Source organism: Eriocheir sinensis, unplaced genomic scaffold (genome assembly GCF_024679095.1).
Source record: "Eriocheir sinensis breed Jianghai 21 unplaced genomic scaffold, ASM2467909v1 Scaffold348, whole genome shotgun sequence".
Classification (NCBI taxonomy): domain Eukaryota; kingdom Metazoa; phylum Arthropoda; class Malacostraca; order Decapoda; family Varunidae; genus Eriocheir; species Eriocheir sinensis.
In genome coordinates, this window is record NW_026111663.1 from 348,956 (window position 1) to 371,019 (window position 22,064).

General features: G+C 44.0%; 1 protein-coding gene across 1 annotated transcript in view; it reads left to right on the top strand.

The window, feature by feature from the left end:
* Positions 1-18,340, top strand: part of LOC126991823 (uncharacterized) — a 74,574-nt gene extending 56,234 nt beyond the window's left edge. Inside the window, exon 2 of the mRNA XM_050850491.1 lies at positions 17,580-18,340. Within this exon, the coding sequence (XP_050706448.1) occupies positions 17,580-17,904 (325 nt within the window). The 3' untranslated portion in view covers positions 17,905-18,340. The remainder of the gene's footprint in view (positions 1-17,579) is intronic.
* Positions 18,341-22,064: the final 3,724 nt, after the last annotated feature.

The window sequence follows — 22,064 nt, forward strand, 5'->3', positions numbered from 1 at the left end:
CTGACCTAGCCACTTCACTCCTAACTTCCGCTTTAACAGAGGGGGGGGGAGGGGGGGGATGGTTCACAGGGAAATCCCACCGCAAAAGCCACCATATGTAGCGTTCTCTTTCTATTATCTTCTTGTTTATAGGTGTCGCTACATCCCTTTTTTTGCTAGGGCTGCTGCTTGTGTGATTAATTATGGAAGGTGGGAGGATTTCCGTGGGAACCACCTGTGAGACAGCCTTAAGAAACTGGATGGTGATAATGTACTATGGGTTGGGGATGTGTGTATGGTTTAGTAATCTCAAATGAGCAGCAAAACAGGCTCCAAATGATAACACTCAGTAAGGTTGTATATAAATATGTATTTGGTTTCCTTTTGCAAAGGTTAGCGGAGTACTAATAAAAAAAATAAAAAAATGAATGACTGACAGGCTGTATGCCTCTAATCTAGCTAGCTACCGGCACAAGGGTGATTTGGGGAATACACAGAATGCTTAGCTCTGGTTGCTGGAGGCGGAGAAGCAGGAGCTGGCGTGAGTGTCGGGCTCGGCAGGGGACGTCGACGATGGAAATGGGCGGTCCTGGTGATGGACAGACGGGCGCCGCTTGATGTGGAGATGGAGCGGCTCGGGTGGTGTGAAGAGGCGGGCGCCGTTTGATGTAGGGAGCAGCTTGGGCAGTGGTAGTTCGGCCCCCAGGGCAGTCGAGGGGCAGGTTACCCCGCCATACAAGTTCCCATCCTGTAGTCCTTCTCACACCGCAGGCCGTGGGTGGTTTTTCGGGGGGGGCTGAGTGGAGAGATGGACACCTCTCTCACTCAACTCCAACTCGCTGCCTTTCTTTGCTTCCTGCTGCTCGTCTCTTGACTAGCCCGCCTCACACAGCAGGCCGTGGGTGGTGTGTAGGTCGGGGGCTGAGTGGAGAGATGGACACCTCTCGGACCAGCCCGCTTCTCTGTGTTTTCTCGCTGCCTTTCCTTGCTGTTGGGGTGTTCGTCTCCTCGCGTCTCCCAAGCTTCTGGTGCTCTTCCTCCTCCTCCTTGCTTATTCATCAGCTTCTCCCCTCCATCACGTGATCTTTTAACCCCGCATTACTGACTCTCTCTCCCTTCCGGAACATTCTTTTACAATCAAACCCCTACCTATCTAACTAACTAGTTATTGGTTTCTTGGAGGGGTTCGAGGCTTTGAGATGAGGGATTTCCGTAACTCTCGGTCATATATTCGCTCATTCGCTCGCCGTGTTATCTTCTCATAACCTTTTACGCACTTACATTCCTCAGCCACCCATTCACTTTTTCACTCATTCACGCTCCCACTCGCTCACACTTACTCTGTCACTCACCGACTCACTCACATTCGGACCGTTACACCTTGATTCATATTTTGTCTAGGCTATGTATAGAAAGAACTGCATTACTTATTAAGTACAGGGATATTAGTGAAAATATGTCAGTGTCTATGGGTATAGCATAACAAAGTGGTAGTGTTTCATTATAATGAAGGCTGTCCAAATGCTTAAACAATTAGGAAAAAACGTAAATGCTATTCTCTAAACCTATAAGTAGAAAATGCAACTTTTTTTCTGGATCCCTCACTGTACAAAGCAATATTAAAATTTGCAAAAGGATTTGTACTACGTACACACAAAGTATACAATTTGAAAGACCCATTTCGTCATGGTTATAAATAAAAAAATTAAACTCATAACTTTCTGTGGCAGCACTTTCTGGTCCCTTGGAGACATGACGTTGAGGTGTTGACATATCATTAGCGCCCACTGTGTTTGCCGGTTGACTCTGCCAATGAAAATAAGAAATCTAAAAAGTAAAAGTAGGTAGGTACCATAAGCAAGGCAATGATTTTAATAAAAAAAAAAAATCATGGTTCAAAAACCTTAATACTCATGACTTACTCTAACAACACCCTCTGCTCCATTGGAGACATGTCGTTTGGGCGTCGCTGTCTCCAGCAGCACTGGTGAGTCCTCCATTACATTCTGACAAGGAAAACAAAGAAAATTAGGACTACTAAGACTGAATGTGCCATATACAGATCCATTGCAGCACTCATGTCAGGACTCCTCTTATCTATGTATGTAAACAATAACAATTTATCAGTAAAGTTATAACACAGGTATTCATGCACTGACTTTGGGTAGAATTGTCTCCAATGACTTGGTGATAGTGGCACTTGTAGTTGGTACTGCCCCCATATGCTGCGCCTCCTCCTCCTGCAGGATGACCATGTCGTCCGCTGCAATGAGACACAAATTGTCGATAAGGTATTGGTAGCTGGAGAGGTACCTCTTAAGTATTCTTAGGTGACAGTAATGTAACCAAGTCTGGGTGCAAAAGTCTTAATGACATATCAACAACAGGTTGAAAGAGGAGAGTCGGCGGAAATAAACAAACATTGATAAGTTAGCGACAAATTTCTTGTCGCTGGCTAAGAACTTGCTGAAAGAAAACAGAAATAACTTGGCCAGAAATATATTCCTTAGAGAAATAGAAAACACTAACACAAAGTGAACTAAAACCTTAAAGAAATATATGAATGAACTAAATATAAATATGGCACAACTTGATAGCCTGACAAAGAATAAAATACTAATATAAAAAGTAAGGAAATGGGACTCAACGAAATGGAAAAACGAAATACGGAGAAAATCGACGTTAATGATATATGAATTATACAAAAAGGTCCTAAAAGAAGAAACTTGGGCAGACAACACACTGGGAACAAAATCCGTGCTGAGGTGCAGAAATATAAACTTGAGAACATTTTCTGCTGGACTGTGAAGAATATGCAGAAATAAGACAAAACAAAAACTCTATACAGAACACAGAAAACCAAAGCAGAGAATACTAAACAGGCAATATACTAGTGTTTCAACCATTACCACTGGAAGGAAGTGAAGAGAGAAAAAATTATATCAGAAAAATCTGGATCAGAAGAAACAAAAAGTTTCACCAAAACTAAAAGACTCAACAACGCCAATCAAGAATAAGGACCATAAGTGGGAGCCGTTACAAAGACAATCCCACGCCTACGACTGGACAGGGCTGCACAAGCTGTTTTGTAGCATGTAAAAATGTAAATGAGAGAAAAACTTCACGTGCATGTATCGTAACTGGATGAACAAACTTTGCCCTCCAAAGATTTTTGATTGGCCTTGACTGCCGCACCACAGGTCAATCAGTGCATTTTTTTTCATGTGAAGCAAACGTTCATAGTTAACATTAAAAGTAGCATAAGGATACACTTATGGTTATGGGTTCTTCCCATCTATGGTGCAAATGATGCGACGAGTGTATGCAATGATGACATTTGCACTTTCATGACATATGTGGAGATCATTGTTGAATCTTCGGTAGGCATAACAATACAGGGTCGGACATAGTGTTTATTCCACTGAAGCGCAGTAAAAGATATTACCTATGAACACAGAAGCATATACATAACATTCACCACAAGCAATAAGTCATTCAGGTAAGGAAGCAGCTTTAGCCTACCTCTGGTGGCATCGCTGTCAAACTCGCAGCCAAGGTCATCTATTTCACTTCCGATGATGTTGATCACCTTCTTGGAGTTGTCGTCCAGGGTGGGAGGAGGTACACCACCGCCAGTTTTTCTATATTCTCTCTTCACAACGGCATGGTCCCGCTTAGCCCTGCAATAAATAAGGAGTTTTAATGTTATGGGAGCGGGTTTTAACTGCAGTTTCGGACAATGTAGTCCGGCTGACTCGAATTATTCAAGGTGTACTTTTTTTTTTTTTTTTTTACAACAAAGGAGGCAGCTCAAGGGCACAAAAAATGAAAAAAAAATAATAAAAAAAGCCCGCTACTCGCTGCTCCCAAAAAAGAATTAAGAGGTGGCCGAAAGAAAGATCAATTTCGGGAAGAGAGGTGTCCTGATACCCTCCTCTTTAAAGAATTCAAGTCGTAGGCAGGAGGAAATACAGATGAAGGAAGATTGTTCCAGAGTTTACCAGCGTGAGGGATGAAAGAGTGAAGATTCTGGTTAACTCTTGCATAAGGGGTTTGGACAGTGTAGGAATGAGCATGAGTAGAAAGTCGTGTGCAGCGGGGCCGCGGGAGGGGGAGAGGCATGCAGTTAGCAAGTTCAGAAGAGCAGTCAGCGTGGAAATATCGATAGAAGATGTAAAGAGGCAACATCGCGGCGGAATTTAAGAGGTAGAAGGCAATCAGTAGGAGGAGGAGAGCTGATGAGACGAAGAGCCTTAGACTCCACTCTGTCCAGAAGAGCTGTGTGAGTGGACCCCACAACACGTGACATGCATACTCCATACGAGGGCGGACAGCAATTGCGCGGGGGAGAAGAACTGGCGGAGACGATACAGAACGCCCAACCTCGAGGAAGCTGATTTAGCAAGAGATTAGATATGAATTTTCCAGTTGAGATTTTGAGTTAAGGATAGACCGAGGATGTTTAGTGTTGAAGGTGACAGCTGAGTGTTGTCGAAGAATAGGGGATAGGTGTTTGGAAGATTATGTCGAGTTGATTGGAGAAATTGAGTTTTTGAGGCATTGAAGGACACAAGGTTCCTTCTGCCCCAATCGGAAATGATAGCAAGGTCTGAGGTTAAGCGTTCTGCAGCCTCCAGTCTGGAGTCGTGTACTTCCTGTTGTGATGGTCTTCTATTGAAAGAAGCTGAATAATGCAGAGTGGAGTCGTCGGCGTATGAGTGGAAAGGACAGTTTGTTATGGAAAGAAGATCATTGATGAATAACAGGAAGAGAGTTGGTGATAGGACAGAGCCCTGTGGAACGCCACTGTTGAAAGGTTTAGGGGAAGAGCAGTGACCGTCTACCACCGCAGAGACAGAACGGCCGGAAAGGAAACTGGAAATAAAGGAACAGAGAGAGGGATAGAATCCGAAAGAGGGCAGTTTAGAAAGCAAAGACTGGTGCCAGACTTTATCGAAAGCTTTCGATATGTCTAGCGCAACAGAGAAAGTTTCACCGAAACGGCTAAGAGAGGATGACCAAGAGTCAGTTAAGAGAGCAAGAAGATCGCCAGTAGAACGCCGCTTGCGGAATCCATACTGGGGATCAAATAGAAGGTTAGAAGTGGAAAGGTGCTCTTGAATCTTCCGGTTAAGGATTGATTCAAAAGCTTTAGATAGACAGGAAAGGAAAGCTATAGGGCGGTAGTTTGAGGGATTGGAACGGTCACCCTTCTTATGCACAGGCTGTACAAAGGCATACTTCCAGCAGGAAGGAAAGATAGATGTTGATAGGCAGACGCGAAAGAGTTTGACCAGGCAGGGTGTCAGCACAGAAGCACAGTTTAGCACAGAAGCACAGTTTTTAAGGACAATAGGAGGCACTCCATCAGGTCCATAAGCCTTCTGAGAGTTGAGACCAGAGAGGGCATAGAAAACATCATTTGGAAGAATCTTAATAACAGGCATAAGGGAGTCAGAGGGGGGATGAGTAGGAGGAATATGCCCAGAATCGTCCAGGGTGGAGTTCTTACAAAAAGTTTGAGCGAAGAGTTCAGCCTTAGAGACAGACGAGACGGCAGTGCTGCCGTCAGGGTTAAGGAGAGGAGGGAAAGAGGAAGAAGTGAAATTGGAGGAGATATTTTTGGCTAGATGCCAGAAGTCACGGGAAGAATTAGAAGAAGCAAGGTGTTGACATTTTCTGTTAATAAAAGAAGTTTTGGTAAGTCGGAGAATAGATTTGGCACGATTCCGGGCTGAAATGTAAAGATCAAAGTTAGTGGGAGTTCGAAGGCTCTGGAACCTTTTGTGAGCTGCCTCTCTATCTTTAATAGCACGAGAACAAGCGTGATTAAACCAAGGCTTTTTAGCATGAGGAGTAGAGAAAGTACGTGCAATGTATGCCTCCATTCCAGAGACAATCACCTCTGTGATGCGCTGAACACACACAGAGGGGTCTCTCTCCTGGAAGTAGTAATCATTCCACGGGAAATCGGTAAAATACATCCTCAGGTCGTCCCACCGAGCTGAAGCAAAATGCCAGAAGCATCGCCTCTTCGGCGGGTCCAGAGGATGTACAGGAGCGATAGGACAGGATACAGAAATAAGGTTATGATCGGAGGAGCCCAACGGAGAGAACAGTTTGACAGAGTAAGCAGAAGGATTAGAGGTAAGGAAGAGGTCTAGAATGTTGGGCCTGTCTCCAAGACGGTCGGGAATACGAGTAGGGTGCTGAAGCAACTGCTCTAGGTCGTTGAGGAGAGCAAAGTTGTAGGCTTGTTCACCAGGATGGTCAGTGAAAGAGGATGAAAGCCAAAGCTGGTGGTGAACATTGAAATCTCCCAAGATGGAGATTTCAGCAAAGGGAGAGTGAGTCAAGATGTGCTCCACTTTAGAGTTCAAATAGTCAAAGAATTTTACATAGTTAGTAGAGTTAGGTGAGAGATAAACAGCACATATATATTTAGTAACAGAATGACAATGAAGTCTCAGCCAGATAGTGGAAAATTCAGAAGAGTCAAGGTCGTGGGCACGAGAGCAAGTGATGTCGTTGCGCACGTAGGCGCAACATCCAGCTTTGGATTGAAATTTAGGATTGAGATAGTAGGAGGGAACAGAGTAGAGGTTGCTGTCAGTAGCCTCAGAAACCTGTGTTTCGGTGAGGAAGAGAAGGTGGAGTTTAGAGGAGGAGAGATGGTGTTCCACAGAATGAAAATTAGAACGAAGACCGCGAATGTTGCAGAAATTGATAAGGAGGAGGTTCGAGGAGTTATCAGGATACCTCTCAAGTCGGCAGCCAGAAAGGGAGTCCTCCCTAGGGGAATTTATGGTCCCCCCCCAGGCGGGGACTCCGAGGCGGTGTTTTCGTTAGCCATTTTGAATTTTGAATTTTGGTAGAAGGTGTGTGTGTTGTGTGAATGTAGTGTGGTGTAGAAAGAGAGAGGAAATGTCTTTAGAGAGCATGCTGAACTACTCTCTGGTGTTGATGAGACAAAAGGTCATAATTTGGAGAATTTGGATGATATCCGCAACTGATTTTTTAAAGATTTTGCCCTACTTCCCTGTTCCCTATACCTAATTTAAACAACAACTAACCTAACCTAAATAATATATTGTATGTAAGTATATTTACAGTCTTTGCTATTATTCAAACAGGTATGCGGTCATTTCACCTACATGCCATTTCGCCACACCATATGGAGTCATTTCGCCCAAAAGTCAATTCGCCCACACCATGGAGTCATTTCGCCCACAAGTCAATTCACCCACACCGTGGAGTCATTTCGCCCACAAGTCAATTCACCCACACTATGGAGTCATTTCGACCACAAGTCAATTCGCCCACACCATGGAGTCATTTCGCCCACAAGTCAATTCACCCACACCATGGAGTCATTTCGCCCACAAGTCAATTCACCCACACCATGGAGTCATTTCGCCCAAGGTTACCGGTGGTTCATTTACCTCTCACTTGTTTACCGCGCGTTTCAATGGGGTATATTCATTCTCAGCATGCGTCACCAGTGAATAGGCTATTGTGCCAAAACAGCTTAAACTATTCTTTCAGTTACCGGAAATTACCCGTGTTTCTCTGGGACTTGTGGATATCAGTTACCCTGCGATACAATGAGCAACACTGTTAATAAAAATGTAGCTGATCATTCTCGTTGTTTTATTTATTTATAAATGAGAGAAAATAATGCAGTGTAGAATATTCACTTACTGGGATGAACATGTACAGGGCGAGAGGTCATCATATCAACTGCTGAAAGGTTGCGCTCATCCCAAGGGCCCAGTGTGCAGCTGAATCTTACATGTATACGTATTTTTCGTAAAGGTTATTTAAGTAGGTTTCAAAGGTTTTAATTCTCTGTTAATATTCGGTACATGGATTTAATAAACTTACATATAGCTTTTATTTTTAATTTTCTACTTACCACTCGATAAAAGCCCCAACAAGCCGCCTCCTGCTGCACTGTTCTGGACTTCTGGTGCTAGCCTCTCGAAGTACACTCTATTTACATGGTACTTGACTACTTCAACAATGTGGACATGACATGGAACATGTGGGCGAATTGACTCTTACATGTGGGTCAACTGACTCTTATATATGGGCGTATGAGAAGATTGCGCCACTATAAACACTTGCCTGTGCCATGACGGGCTGGGGCCGAATACCATCCAGGCCCCTCAAGCAAGCCTACCGGCGCAATAGGCAGAGAAGGAAAAAATAAATAAATAAATAAACTCGGCTGTCTTGGTTGCTTAGAAATAATCTACACAGCAAGAATATTCAACTGAAACCCACTGCAAATGCAAGATACCCTAGCCTCGTAAGTTGTCTTGCTACATCAACACAGACCTATGCATCCATACACTTACTTGGCTTTGAGTCGCTCCCAAATTTTTTGCACCTGGTACACCGTCTTCGGTTCACCCCCCAACTCGGACCGGACCGGCACCAACCCGGACCACACTAGTGGACCAGCTCGGACCATATCTAGATATCAATAAATAGAACAAAAGGTAAAAACAAGAACTTTAAAACAATAAAACTCACGCATCCAAGAATTGTGTTTGCAATTCATTATTAACAAACCTAAAATTACAAAAAAACTTAAAACAACAGGTTAAGAAATAAAAAATTAAAATGTAGTAGTTGAAAAACAAAGTATAAAAAACCTTGAAACAATAAAATTCACGCATAACATTAAGACAATAACATTCACGGCAATGTAATGAGAAACTGCCTTTAGTAAGTTTTTAGCTTATCTATGGCCATTAGAAAATTGGTCCCAAAGTCTTATAAGTTGTCATGATGCTTGGCATATTTTGTTTTTTGGTGTCGCAATACCTTGCCAGCATTTAATAAATGCATTTGTAGTGTTACGAGCCTTGCCTCATTATACAATGGTGTTATGAGTGAATATAAATTAGGTTGGCCTTTACGTGCTTTCAAATTAAGTATACAGTGCCAACCTTCATCATCATTATTTGTTCTGACACTCCTTGCAAACACACAACAAGCGGTGGGAGGCCATACCTTAGACCTCATCTGCGTAATGTTTACGTACTCTAAAAGATTTAATAGTGGTTGTGACACATTTGCTTTTCTGTAAGCAGCAGGCACATGTGGTAACGAAAGCAATTGTCTTAAAAAATTGTATGTTTAAAAAATTGTATGTTTCATTGTCGTTTGTGTAGGCAGACTGAAGGCCGAGTTCATGGAGTTTCCTCCAGAGTGACAGACACAACCACGCATAACCACATCTGGAAAAACGTCTGGGATAGCCCGCCAAACACTTGCCTCAAAATCAAGTATTACTTCTTGAACTTTTAATTGTTCTCCCAGGATTTCTCATTTCGGTCTCACAAGCTCTATGTTGCCAAAAACTGCATCCATCACACAGCAATGCCTCCTGCAAAATTATTAAATTAATTTATAATAAAGGCAATTAGACCACTTATCACTATTTAAACTTTTCCTGATATTTTGTTTGATTTATTGTACTGCATCCTTTGCCTTCAGGAATAGTATATACTACTAAATATAGACTAGGGTATGCAAAAGGTTTATGTGATGAAATCGCCGGACGCTAGAACAATTTGTATAGAGTTCAGTAATTTACACTTATATGTTTAGTTTCCTTAATATAATAATAAATCAGGAAAACTGCACAGGAAGCTGTAATCTCACCTGTCGGGGACGCACTATGTTTAGACAAACCAAACACTTGTCCATGATGTGCTTACTACGGTCTAGAGATGAAACCTGGGCTGGACGTGAGTGAGGGTGAGAAGATGATTCGGATGATTCACCTAAGGTTTGGATCTTGAGTTCGAGTTGGAATAAACGATGGTTTAAGTTTGTAATAAAAATGGCGAAAGCTGGTGGTTCAGAATGGTCCGAGTTGGTTGAGATGACGGTCCGAGTTGGTATTTCAGACTGGTCCGAGTTAGACCTAACCTCCGTCTTCTGCTCCCCATAGCCAGCAACATTGAGCTGGAGGGCTATCCTCTCCCACGCCGATTTTTTTAAGCCCTACAACTCTCCCAGCAGTGCTCCTATTACTGATAATAGGTTCACTATTCACGAGTTATAATAATAGTTCTCGTTCGGGAGCGTTTAAAGGGCTGGCCCTTCGAGACACCAGCATGGAGGCTGCCTGCTGAATGGAGATCATTGCTTGCTGTTAATGTTGCTGCTGGAAGTTCTGGAATGAAACTGGTGCCTGGCGGTGCTGCGGCCTCCGGGGCTCGGTCTTGGTTATGGCTGACTGCCAATCGCTTCAATTTCTGCTATATTTAATGTATGTCACTGTATCAAGCACTGTTTACATAAATATTAGCCACACTATATAATCCATTATAGAAATGTACCTAAATTGCATTAAGGTTTCGGTTTTCAACGTTTGTTTGATTTACGGTAGTACCAACGCTACACGGAAAGATAGCTTCGAAGGGGGAAGATAATTAGGAACTGCGCATACCCTTTAGCGGAAACACACTAAGCGACGCTTCGACGAAGAGGGAAGAGCTTCATTGAGAATATGGCCGTTAGCCGTTTCGGTGAAACCTTTGCTATTGCGCTGGACATAGGGTCTGGCACAAATCTTTGCTTTGGAAACTACCTTCCTACGGTTTATATCCTTCTCTCTGTACTTTTACCTCCAGTTTCCTCTCTGAGCGTTCTATTTCTGCTGTGGTAGACGGTCACTGTTCTTCCCCCAAACCTATTAACAGTGGTGTCCCGCAGGGTTCTGTCCTACCTCTTACTCCAGAATCTGTCTGTTGTTCATTAATGATCTTCTTTCCAAAACGAACTGTCCTATCCATTCTTACGCCGATGACTCCACTCTGCATTACTCAACTTCTTTTAACCGAAGACCCACTCATCAAGAACTAAACGATTCCAGGCTGGAGGCTGCATAACGCTTAGCCTCAGACCTTACTATTATTTCCGATTGGGGCAAGAAGAACCTGGTGTCCTTCAACGCCTCAAAAACACAGTTTCTCCACCTATCCACTCGACACAATCTTCCACATATCTATCCCCTATTCTTCGACAACACTCATATATCACCTTCTTCAATACTAAACATCCTCGGTCTATCCTTAACTCAAAATCTCAACTGGAAACTTCGTATATCTTACTAAATCAGCTTCCTCGAGGCAAGGCGTTCTGTACCGTCCCCGCTAGATCTTCTCCCCCGCACAGATGCATTCCATTTACAGGGGCCTTGTCCGCCCTCGCATGGAGTATGCAACTCACGTGTGGGGGGGCTCCACCCACACAGCTCTCCTAGACAGAGTGGAGGCTAAGGCTTTTCGTCTCATCAGCTCTCCTCCTCTTACTGATAGTCTTCTACCTCTTAAATTCCGCCGCCATGTTGCCTCTCTTTCTATCTTCTATCGATATTTTCATGATGAATGCTCTTCTGAATATGCTAACTGCATGCCTCCCCCCCTCCTGCGGCCCCGCTGCACACGACGTTCTACTCATGCTCATCCCTATACTGTCCAAACCCCTTATGCAAGAGTTAACCAGCATCTCCATTCTTTCATCCCCTTCACTTGTAAACTCTGGAAAAGCCTTCCTTCGTCTGTATTTCCTCCTGCCTCTGACTTGACCTCTTTCAAGAAGAGTGTATCAAGACACCTCTCCACCCGAAATTGAGCTCTATTTTGGCTACTCTTTACTTTTACCTTTTATAGGAGCGGCGAGTAGCGGGCTTTTTTTGTACTCTTTTTGTTGCCCGTGAGCCGTGTCCTCTGATGTAAAAAAAAAAAAATCATAATAATAATAATAATAATAATAATAATGATTTTATTAATAAATAATATTTGTTTCATAACAATTACAATGTTATTTGTTTTCAGTGATATAATAATAATAATAATAATAATAATAATAATAATAATAATAATGAATATAATAATAATGGTAATAATAATAATAATAATAATAATGGTAATAATAATAATAATAATAATAATAATAATAATGGTAATGATAATAATAATGATAATTTTCACCCCCCTCCCTAAGTCATGCATTGGTTCAGTATTAGAAAAAGTCTATTGGTGGAGTCCATGATTTTTTTACATTAATTTTATATATACTACTGCAACTCATAATATTTCATGATGAAGAAAATATTTTCAAACCCTCGAATGCTTTGACCACCAACGCCATCTACTGGGAGCAGTTGGAGTGATGTAAACAAACAACAGCGCTCACACTCACAGCTGGATACACGACTCAGCGCTCACACTCACAGCTGGACACACGACTCAGCGCTCACACTCACAGCTGGACACACGACTCAGCGCTCACACTCACAGCTGGACACACGACTCAGCGCTCACACTCACAGCTGGACACACGACTCAGCGCTCACACTCACAGCTGGACACACGACTCAGCGCTTACACTCACAGCGGGACACACGACCAGCGTTCACCTCCACCGCCTGCGCCTGGCCCCCGACCCTCTCTGCCCCTGGTGCAGAACCGTTGAGAAGGCCATTGAGCACCTCCTGCTGCACTGCCCCCGCCACCACTCCCAGCGAGTGCTGCTCCGACACCAACTCTGCGTCCTGGACGTGCCCACCTTTGACCTGCCTACGCTCCTGGCGGCGGCAGGAGTCCACACCTCACGGCAGGACTCAGTCATCCGCCTCACCTGCGACTTCCTCAGGATGACGGGGCAGCTGACGCGCCTGTGAAGCCGTCACAGGACGATACCAAGGCTCATGTGAGCGACTAGATCGCCGCGGCCCAAAACAACAACACTCACAGCTGATGGAGTCCTCTCAGCTTGCCCTGGCAGGTAGTGATAAGCTGTAGTTAAGTAATTAATTGATAGCAAATTTGGGTATGTCTTAGTTACTTTGTCTACAATCATAGCCTCAAGGTGAAATGAGCTTGAGCAGGCGATGATTAGGTACTGGTAGGCTGCAGTGTTTGGAAATTATAGATGAATGAGAGGAATGAAAAAACACCATTTCATTTCATTTCATTTCTAGGCGACCTGCCGAGGGCCACTCGGGTGGCATGATATGCGGGGGTTGTGCGGAGGATTCAAGGGGCCAGGACAGGATTAGGATAAGGGTTAGGATGAGGAAAGGTATTGTGATAGGGCCAAGATTAGGGAGATAATGATTGATGATCCTATTTATAAATGTGTCAAGAGTGGGACTATTAACTACCTTAGATGGGAGATAATTCCACTCTTGGATGCTGCGGGGAGAGAATGAATATTTGAATATACTAGTGTTAGTCTGGTAAGTGTGGTATTTAAGGTTGTGGCTGCCACTAGTGGATCGTGTAGTTGTCGGGTGTAAATAAGTGTATGTTTATGTCTACTAAATGTTTGTGATTTTATATAGCATTTGTTGTCTGTGTATTTGTCGTCGTGTTGCTAATGGATCAAGTTTTATGTCTTGTTTAAGCAAAGTGACTAATGTGGTGAGTCTGTAATCAAGTCTGGCCCGTCTTGCAGCTTTGTTTTGTAAGGCCTCTAATTTATTTATATTATTGTTAGTGTGTGGGTCCCAGACGGTGTCACAATGTTCTATGTGTGGCCGAACGAGTGTCTTGTATGCAAGAATTTTGATGTTTGTGCTACACCTGCTAAGGTTCCTACGCAGGAACCCCAGGGCTCTGTGAGCTTTGGCCCTGATGCTGCTCACGTGTGTGTTCCATTGCATGTCTGCTGAGATGTGTACGCCCAGGTATTTGTGTGAAGAGATATTGTTTAGGTTTGTGTCATTGAGTTTGTAAATGAAGGAATAGGTTTGTTAGTACAGGTGACACGGATGTGATGGCATTTGTCTGGTCTAAACGTCATCTGCCACTTGGCTTCCCAGTCTTTAAGTGCAGCTAAATCGTCCTGTAGCAAAGACAGTCATCCCTATCTAAAATGGGTCGATAAACTAAGCTGTCATCTGCAAAAAAGTCTAGTAGTAGAGGTAAATGATAGTGGGAGATCATTAATGTAAGAAAGGAAAAGAAGGGGGCCCAAGACGGTTCCTTGAGGTATCCCAGAAGTTACAGGAATAGATGAGGATTGACTACCATCAAGAACAACTCTTTGCTTGTGAGTAGTCAAAAACGTGGTAATCCAGTTAGAAAGTTGTCCTTGTATGCCATAGTATTCTGATTTAGCTAACAGCCTTTGGTGGGGAACTTTGTGGAAGGCTTTGGTACAGTCAAGTATTATGGCGTCAACTTGTCATATTTTGGGGTTGTTAATCCCTAAGAGGTCAGCATACCTTTACATCCCATATACTCATCCTGGTCACCAGAAATATTTTTTTTATATATTTTCCCTATGACTCAAAATGATCCCAGAACTATAAAAAAAAAAGTTATTTAAAGTTCAAAATCTCTATTTTTAAAAGTCCCGCTGGGCCTTTAAACTTGGCTCGCTGGGCGGTGCTGCCAGACGTACGATTTTTTTGTCGTTTACCGATCTATTTATAGCTATAAATGATGATTCGCAATACGTATGTGTATAATGGGTGCCTATTCTCTTAAACAGACTTAAACAGATGCATGTTTTCATACATAATTGATTACTTTTTTTCAAAATAAAGCAGTTTTATCACAGAATAATGTTATTCTTTATTTTCTAACACAACTATCCTTAATTGTTCATCAATCTCAGCGAGAGTTAGAGAGCTGTGACGCCTCCCTGCCATTGTGACTCAGAGACAAGTGATGGCCGGGGGCGGGGTAAGCAGCAGCGCGTGGGCAGTGAGAGAGGGGTTGGGGTGGGAGGGGAGACTCAAGCGTCTGTTCAAATGACGGGAAGCTGTGCTTATATTATGCTAAACACTTCCAGAAAAGTAATTCATGTAGCTAGAAGGCATTTTCAAGTAGAAGGCGAGAAAGGGATGAACATACTTGTACGTGATTGACCACAGGAAGTAACCTCTGATTTCACGTACTTGTTTTGACCACTTACGGGTTTTAGGGACCAAGTTGTATTTTGACGAATACACGGTCTTTCGACCTTCTTCATGTGATTCTTATCATTATTGAAAACGCAGACTGCATATAATATTATTCTACGTATTTGCTGTTACAAAAATTTTTGTTGGTGTGAATGAACTCTCTTGAAGTGGGTTATGCTAGTCACCCATTTAAAAAAAAAAAATATTGCCTTCATTTGATATATTTGATAATTTTTTTTGGCTTGTCTTATTTTTTCCTATACCCTACTATTAGGTAAATGCTCACAATTAGTATTCATATCAAACATTTATTTCACTAAAAGTGACACAAGATGGTCCTCAGCTCGAAAATGCATTTACTTGAATGGTCCAGACACGCATTTTTTACTATCCAGTACATACTGTTTTTACAGATCCTTATTGCAATGCCTGGAGAGTGTGAAGAAATTTAAAAGTGATCATACCATCTCAGTTCTGCGGTATGGCTGACCAATGGACTTTATCCAGCGATGAAGAAGAGGCTCAGTCTACTAGAAAGAAAGTAAAAACCTATACACGAAAGTTTCGTCCGGAATGGTCAACCCAGAAAGAATTCAAAGACTGGCTTTTGCCACCCTCAAGAGACTCCAAACACCCAAAATGTTCTGTATGTATGAAAAGTGTTTCTTGTCATCGCTCAACCATAGACTTCACAACTAGTTGACGGGAAATCTCTTCAGTCTTGGCGCGCTGGCTTCGCGTAAGGGGCCGATTGTTATGGCGACTTTCACTGCGACAACTCAAACACACTCCGCGTTCTTACTCCGAATTTAAGTGGAAACAGGACGAAATCTTCAAGTTTTAGTGCATACAAGCAGGCAGGAGTGTCTCTAGAGTGATTTGGTCGAGGATTCAAGGTAACTTATATAAAATAGCACCATGCGTGCACTTTGAAAACGTTGTGTAAAAAATGGCAAATTTGCGTAACTTTAGGTTGAAATCTTTACGTAAAATGAATGATAACTGTAGGATAGTGAAGTCCACAGTTTTACGTATTAGGAAACAAGAAATGTACGTTTAGTTAGTGCCTACATGGCAACTCAGCTCAGTTCCCGCGTCGCCTAACTCGCCTTAGGCACGCAGTCAGCTGGGCACTTCCCCTCTGTAAAGCTCCTCTCCCACATAGCCGATTTCACACTACGATGGTCTACGATGCTCCGAAATGTGAGCATCGGCGTCAAAAGTATAGCCATCGACATAGGATTACGCTGCTTGCACGAAGAATCTCCTATGTCGGTCGACGGGGGTCGGCCGACGTCGGCCGACAGCGGAGCATCGGCGACGACCGCCGATTTTTTTGGAATGTTCAAAATAATCGGCCGACGCTGGCCGACAGCTCGATACCCACGATGGCAGCGTACGACGTCGTGCGATGTCGGCCGATGTCGGGGGGGGGACGTGCGATGGCTCCAAGACGTCGGCCGACATAATCCTCATAGTCGGCCGACGTCGGCCGACGTCGGTCGACGGTTTAAATCGCGCGCGCTTGCCAGCGACAGATGCCCGAGGCTGCCCGCTGCCCCGTAGTATACCGCGCCCCCGTCGGCTGACGACACTACGCTCCATCGCCCCTGTCTGCTCGCCGGTCTCCTCGCGTCCACTCACGCTACCTGCTTCGCCCATCACCACCTTCACCGCCTTCCTCAGCCGCCCAGGGGTCCTTCCTCCTGCCTGTACCTATCTCAAGTTACAGGGTAGACACACCTCCACCCACGGTAAGTGCACGACGTGCGCTCGACGTCGTTGTGGTGTCGTGGGCCCTTCGAGCGACAGTCGTGCGATATTCGAAAGGCCATCGTTCATGTCGGGCTGTCATCGAGTACGTCGTACGCTGCCGTACTGACATATGCGCCGACATGTCGGCCGATGTCATGCGATGTCGTGCGATGTCGTGCGGCCATGCCTCGATGCCCGCTCGACAGTCGTCGTTGTATGCGATATAGTCGTGCGTAGACGTGCGATCCTCCCTCGCCATGTCGTTGTGACCCATTTTCGGTCTGAAATCGCACGATGACACACTACGGTCCACGACAGCCAACGCCGATTTTGAGGGATGGGCCATCGTGGACCATCGTAGTGCGAAATCGGCAATGTGGGAGAGGACCCTTAAGGATTATCGCTGTCCTGCCTCTGTTTACTCTCCAAGTAAAGGACCTACAGTTATTCATCGTCTCTGTACCCTTCCCCACAACTGCAAGGATCCAGAGGACGATACAAGAAGACACAGAAGGCAGTGGATCGAGTGGAAGTGACGGAGAAGACACAAGATATGAGGACGCCGCGACCAGCCGGACCCGCCGACGGACGAGTTGCTCCTCGCCGCGGTCGGCAACTACGCCGGCTACCTGGCCAGGAAGGTCCAGGCCAACTCCTCTGTGGCCGAGTGCTGCAAGCAGGAGCTTGCCCAGCAGGAGGAGATGAAGATTACCGTGGAGCTCGAGAGGGGCGACCCGCCCTCTGTGATGTTCGACGCCCTGGTCGAGCTGGTCGACAGGGGAGAGCTGGAGACGGGCCGGGCGGTCCTGAAGCGGCCATCTCTCCCAATGGCCCACATGGCGTCCTTCGGGATGTCGCTGTGGGACTCCCTGATGTGCAGGGAGGACAAGAAGGAGCGCAGGTTAAGGTTCCTCTCCCTTGCCATGCGCCACAGGGACGGGTTCAGGCACCTCCTGGAGTTCCTGGCGGCCTCAGACCCGACCTTGCAGGGGTACAGGTGCCAGGAGGGGCACAACCTGGCCAACACCATCCTGACGCACATCAGCAGGTCCCTCTTCAACTGTTTCGGTGCTAATTTCTCCAAGGACGTGACCTCAGAAGCGAGGAAGAACAAGGCCTTGAAGCAGCCGACCGGCAGGAAGAGGAGCAGTATCGAGGAGGGCAGGAAGGAGACGGCGAGGAACAGGGACGTGTACAAGTCCAGGAAACTGACCGGGGCCCACAAGTCATAGGCCAAAAGGCTAAAGTGATTGTTCAGGGACGAGGGCCAGATAGCCGGCAAGACGTGCTGCGGCAATAGTGACATTGGAATTCAACCAAAATAAGTTGTGATTGTATATAGAAAAATGAATATTTTGCTTTTGTTGAGTAAAATTAAGATGTTTCTGCATGCTTTCCTCAAGTATTAAGTTTCTAATGTGAAAATTAAGTGATTTATTAGATGTTAAAAACTTACGTAAAAAATTGCACTAAATAAAAAAAAAATAAGTAGCTATTTCGGGCAAAAACGTATAAGATATGCTAAATATTGCTATTGATTCTGAAAATATAAGTGATTATCTCTGCATTTGGTGATGTTTGTGCATCTAGCGTAAAATCTGAGGATTTTATAGCCTTTTTAAGTTTTGTTATACTTATATAAAAAACAATTAATCGGGATTTTATTATGGAAAGACTTTGAATTTGTTGATACCACTGCTCAGGGATAATCAAATATGCCGAAGGGAGGTGCCTGTTTTAGTTTCAGGTCGCTAGCTGCTTTGGTTTTGAAAATATTTAAATTTTAAATTTTTGAAAATCGGCCCCCTGCGAATCGGCCCCGCGCCCCGTTTCCCGTCAAGAGATTGTGAAGTCTATGGCTCAACTTTGCTGAAACATAGGTCTAGTGAAGCCCACATTAAGAATATGAAAAGCAAGGCAGAAAATATGAGTGTAATAGAAGTGTTCCAGAAACAGACACAGCAAAATATTTACAAAGAAGCCAGTGAAGTACAGGTAGCTGCATTTTTAGCTGAGCATAACCTCCCTTCTACTTTGGCTAGTCCTTTAGTGCGCCTTATTCAGTCTCGTTCACTAAAGAATTCAGGTGAACAGGCTACCTTGCAACAGCTTAAAGTCAGTGATACAAAGTGTTCCAACATTATAAGACAAGGTTTAGGTTTGTATTTTGTAAAAGAGTTAGTGACAGCACTGAGGGAGACAAAATTTAGCATAATCCCTGATGAAACCACTGATGTGGCAACAGAGAAACAACTTGGAATTGTTGTAAGGTACTTTGATTCAGAGAAAATGGATATTGCAACATGTTTCTTAGATCTGATATCTGTTAAAAGCAGTACAACTGCAGAATTGTTTCCTGACATAAAGAAAACTTTGTTGGAAAAAGGCATACCTCTTCATAACATAATTGCCTATTCATCTGATACAACAAAAGTTATGTTTGGTGACAAAGTAAGTGTAGCATCAATGCTTAAAAAAGGATCTTCCCCATGTAATAACAGTTAGATGCAGTTGTCATCTAATCCATCTTTGTGCCTCTTATGCATGTGCAAAAATGTCCACATCTCTTGAAGATATGCTCAGAAACACTTACTCTCATTTCAGCAGGTCTAGTCAGAGAAAAAAAGAGCAACAAGAATTTCAGGCATTTTGCCAAGTACCTATTCACAACCTCCTCAGTCTATCACAGACTCGTTGGTTAGCTTTAGAAAATGTTGTAAATAGAGTGCTTGAGCAATGGGCTCCTCTTCAGCTCTATTTCACAGACAAAGTAGCAGATAAAACATATCCCTCTAATACAGTGAAAACAATCCTGCAAACATTAAACTACAAATATTGCAAAGCTCAGCTTGAGTTCATGAGTTTTCAACTGCATAGGATTAATGGTGTCAACACCATGTTCCAAGGTTCAGTTCCACTATTGCACAGGCTACAAGAAGAGATTAACAAGATCCTAAAGGAAGTGTTATGTGATTTCATCAAGATGGATGTTGATAGAAATCAAGATCCCTTCAGCCTAGACATCCATGCTCCTCAGAACAGACTTAATATTGAAAATGTGTATGTAGGAGTAGCTGCAACTGCCACTTTGTCTGAATGTCACGGTCCTGAGGGGGTAAGGCATGTTAAACTTACTTGTCAGTCATTCATGGTGGAACTAGTTGAGCAAATCAGAATGAGATTTTCAGAAGTAAGAAGCAAATGGCTTGGTGATCTTAAGTTTTTAATCCTATCAAATGCAGTCAAATGCAATCCTGCCTCAGTACTTGAAGTGTACGAGTCATTGAAATTTTTGAAAGATGTTGCTCCCCTGCAGTTTGTGGATGTAGAATGGAGGAAACAGGCAATCGAAGAAGCTCCCGAGATAATATGTAAACAAAAAGATTTTGACTTGGAACGAACGCCTCAGCTTAAAAAAACTACAGTGGGGAGCTTAAGTACAAAAACCTATACTTAGTGTAGTTGGATGCCTGATGTCATTACAAAAGTGGTGAACAGCGGTTTACGGACCTCTCCGAAGTGTTATATAGGTGTTATCTCTCTCTAATATAACATAACAAAATGGTGGCTGGTGGCCGCCTCGTCGTTAACCACGTTAAAAAAAGTAACACCTTAAATAGCCATAACATAAAATGGTGTGCAGCGTGGTTACGAACTACTCCGAATTGTTATATCTCTCTCTCAACCGTAACTTCAGTGACGTGTGTGAGGGCAGAGACAGAGAAGTGTGTACCTAGCGTTCTGCTGACGCAGCGCGCGGCCTTTCCTGCTCCGTGAGCGTCAAGTCAGCACCCAGCCACACCCGAGGGCAACGCCCCGCCCCGCCCCGCACAACCCACACAGCCCGTGCGCCCCGCCTCGCACAACCAAGTTTCCTCGGAGGTGTCTCGGCACTTGTTTCTTCCTACGACACAACTAGTCGTAGGTGCGCACTTATCTTCGCCAGGCAACTCGGACCTTGAGGGTGACTGGTGGGCGTATATTGTCTGCCCGCCGCCAAACCCTCCCCGCTACCAGATGGGGAACGGCAGACCCTGCCACCCCTGCAGCCCTGCCCAGCCACCGGCGAGGCGAAGAACGCGAGCGTGCTGAGTAGTGGGGTATTGAGTTGCTGTCTTCGAAGTTGTTAACACATTTTAGCTGACACTACATTGATAGGGTTTAAGTAATTACACCACTTGTAACATGATTTCAGGTGAATTACTATTATTATGTTCACGTGCTTAGGCGTGTGGGGCCGTATCTAATATATCAGATTTTTCAGCTGTTGATTTTTCAGGCGTGTGGATGTTTGATATTTTTCTTGAGTAACATTGTTACGCATTTTATTATAGTCATTAATTTTATTTTCTCCTTTCTTTTGTGTATTTTATTGCACAGTGGAGAAGTTTTGTCTTGCTAAGCCTCACTCATTATTCTTTTTCCTCTTTTTATGCATTTTAGAAGCATCGGGGAGGAGTGAGCACATACTTAGCGGTGAATGATTATTACTTTAATTATTTTTGCAGCGATATTTTTTGTTTCTTTTACCATTTTACTCCTCATTTTACTAGTAACTCTTTTTAATGGCAGAGAAACCTGCCCCGAAGTTACAAGCTCTCACTGAGGACTAGCAGTGGGTAAAGGAAAAAGAACAGTGACGTCAAGGATAACGGTAACTGTCATGAAAAGAGTTGTAGCAGTGTTCAAAGGGTGCCTCCTCCTTCTTCTACGCTGCATGAGCAACCAAGAGGTATTTACTTACCTTACTAATCCCACAATTAATGGCTTCTGCCCCTAATCGCCCGCTAACAACAACAGCAGTTAGGCCTTTCGCAGGTAGCAAGGGAGGCAGATTAGTCGGCCAGGGACTTCTTGTTTCAAAGTGAGATTGTCATGGACATTTCATCCGTGTCAAATCCGGGAGATAAAATATCTCTCAGGTCAATCCCGGGAACGGGCGCAGGGCCCTCATAAACAAGAGCGCGTTCACAGGACGGAAGGATTATGATGCGTTTCGGTCACTTTTTCTTGAAACATTTGGGGAAGATGGGCAACACAGCCTCGTAAAGGGTGTAAATTTTGCTGTGGACACTGTGCAAACGAGTGGCCTTTTTAACAGGCCAGTAGACGCCTATAGGCTATCTATTGATTTGATCTCGTGTTTTAAAACAAGGAAACTGGACAGATGGAGAAACCATTTCTGTAGCTAATGCTAGATTATTACTAGAGTTCCTTGTGTACATGATTGTCCTTAAAGTTCCTCTTCGAAGGAGTGCAGTATCCCTTGACTACAGCCCCACTGGCAACCTACACGGTTTTATTAGCCAACTTTAATGGCACTTAAAGTAATTTTGGGTCCTTTTTGAAGCTTCTTTTGCCGTCAACACGTTCGTCGGGGAGGGGAGCCTTT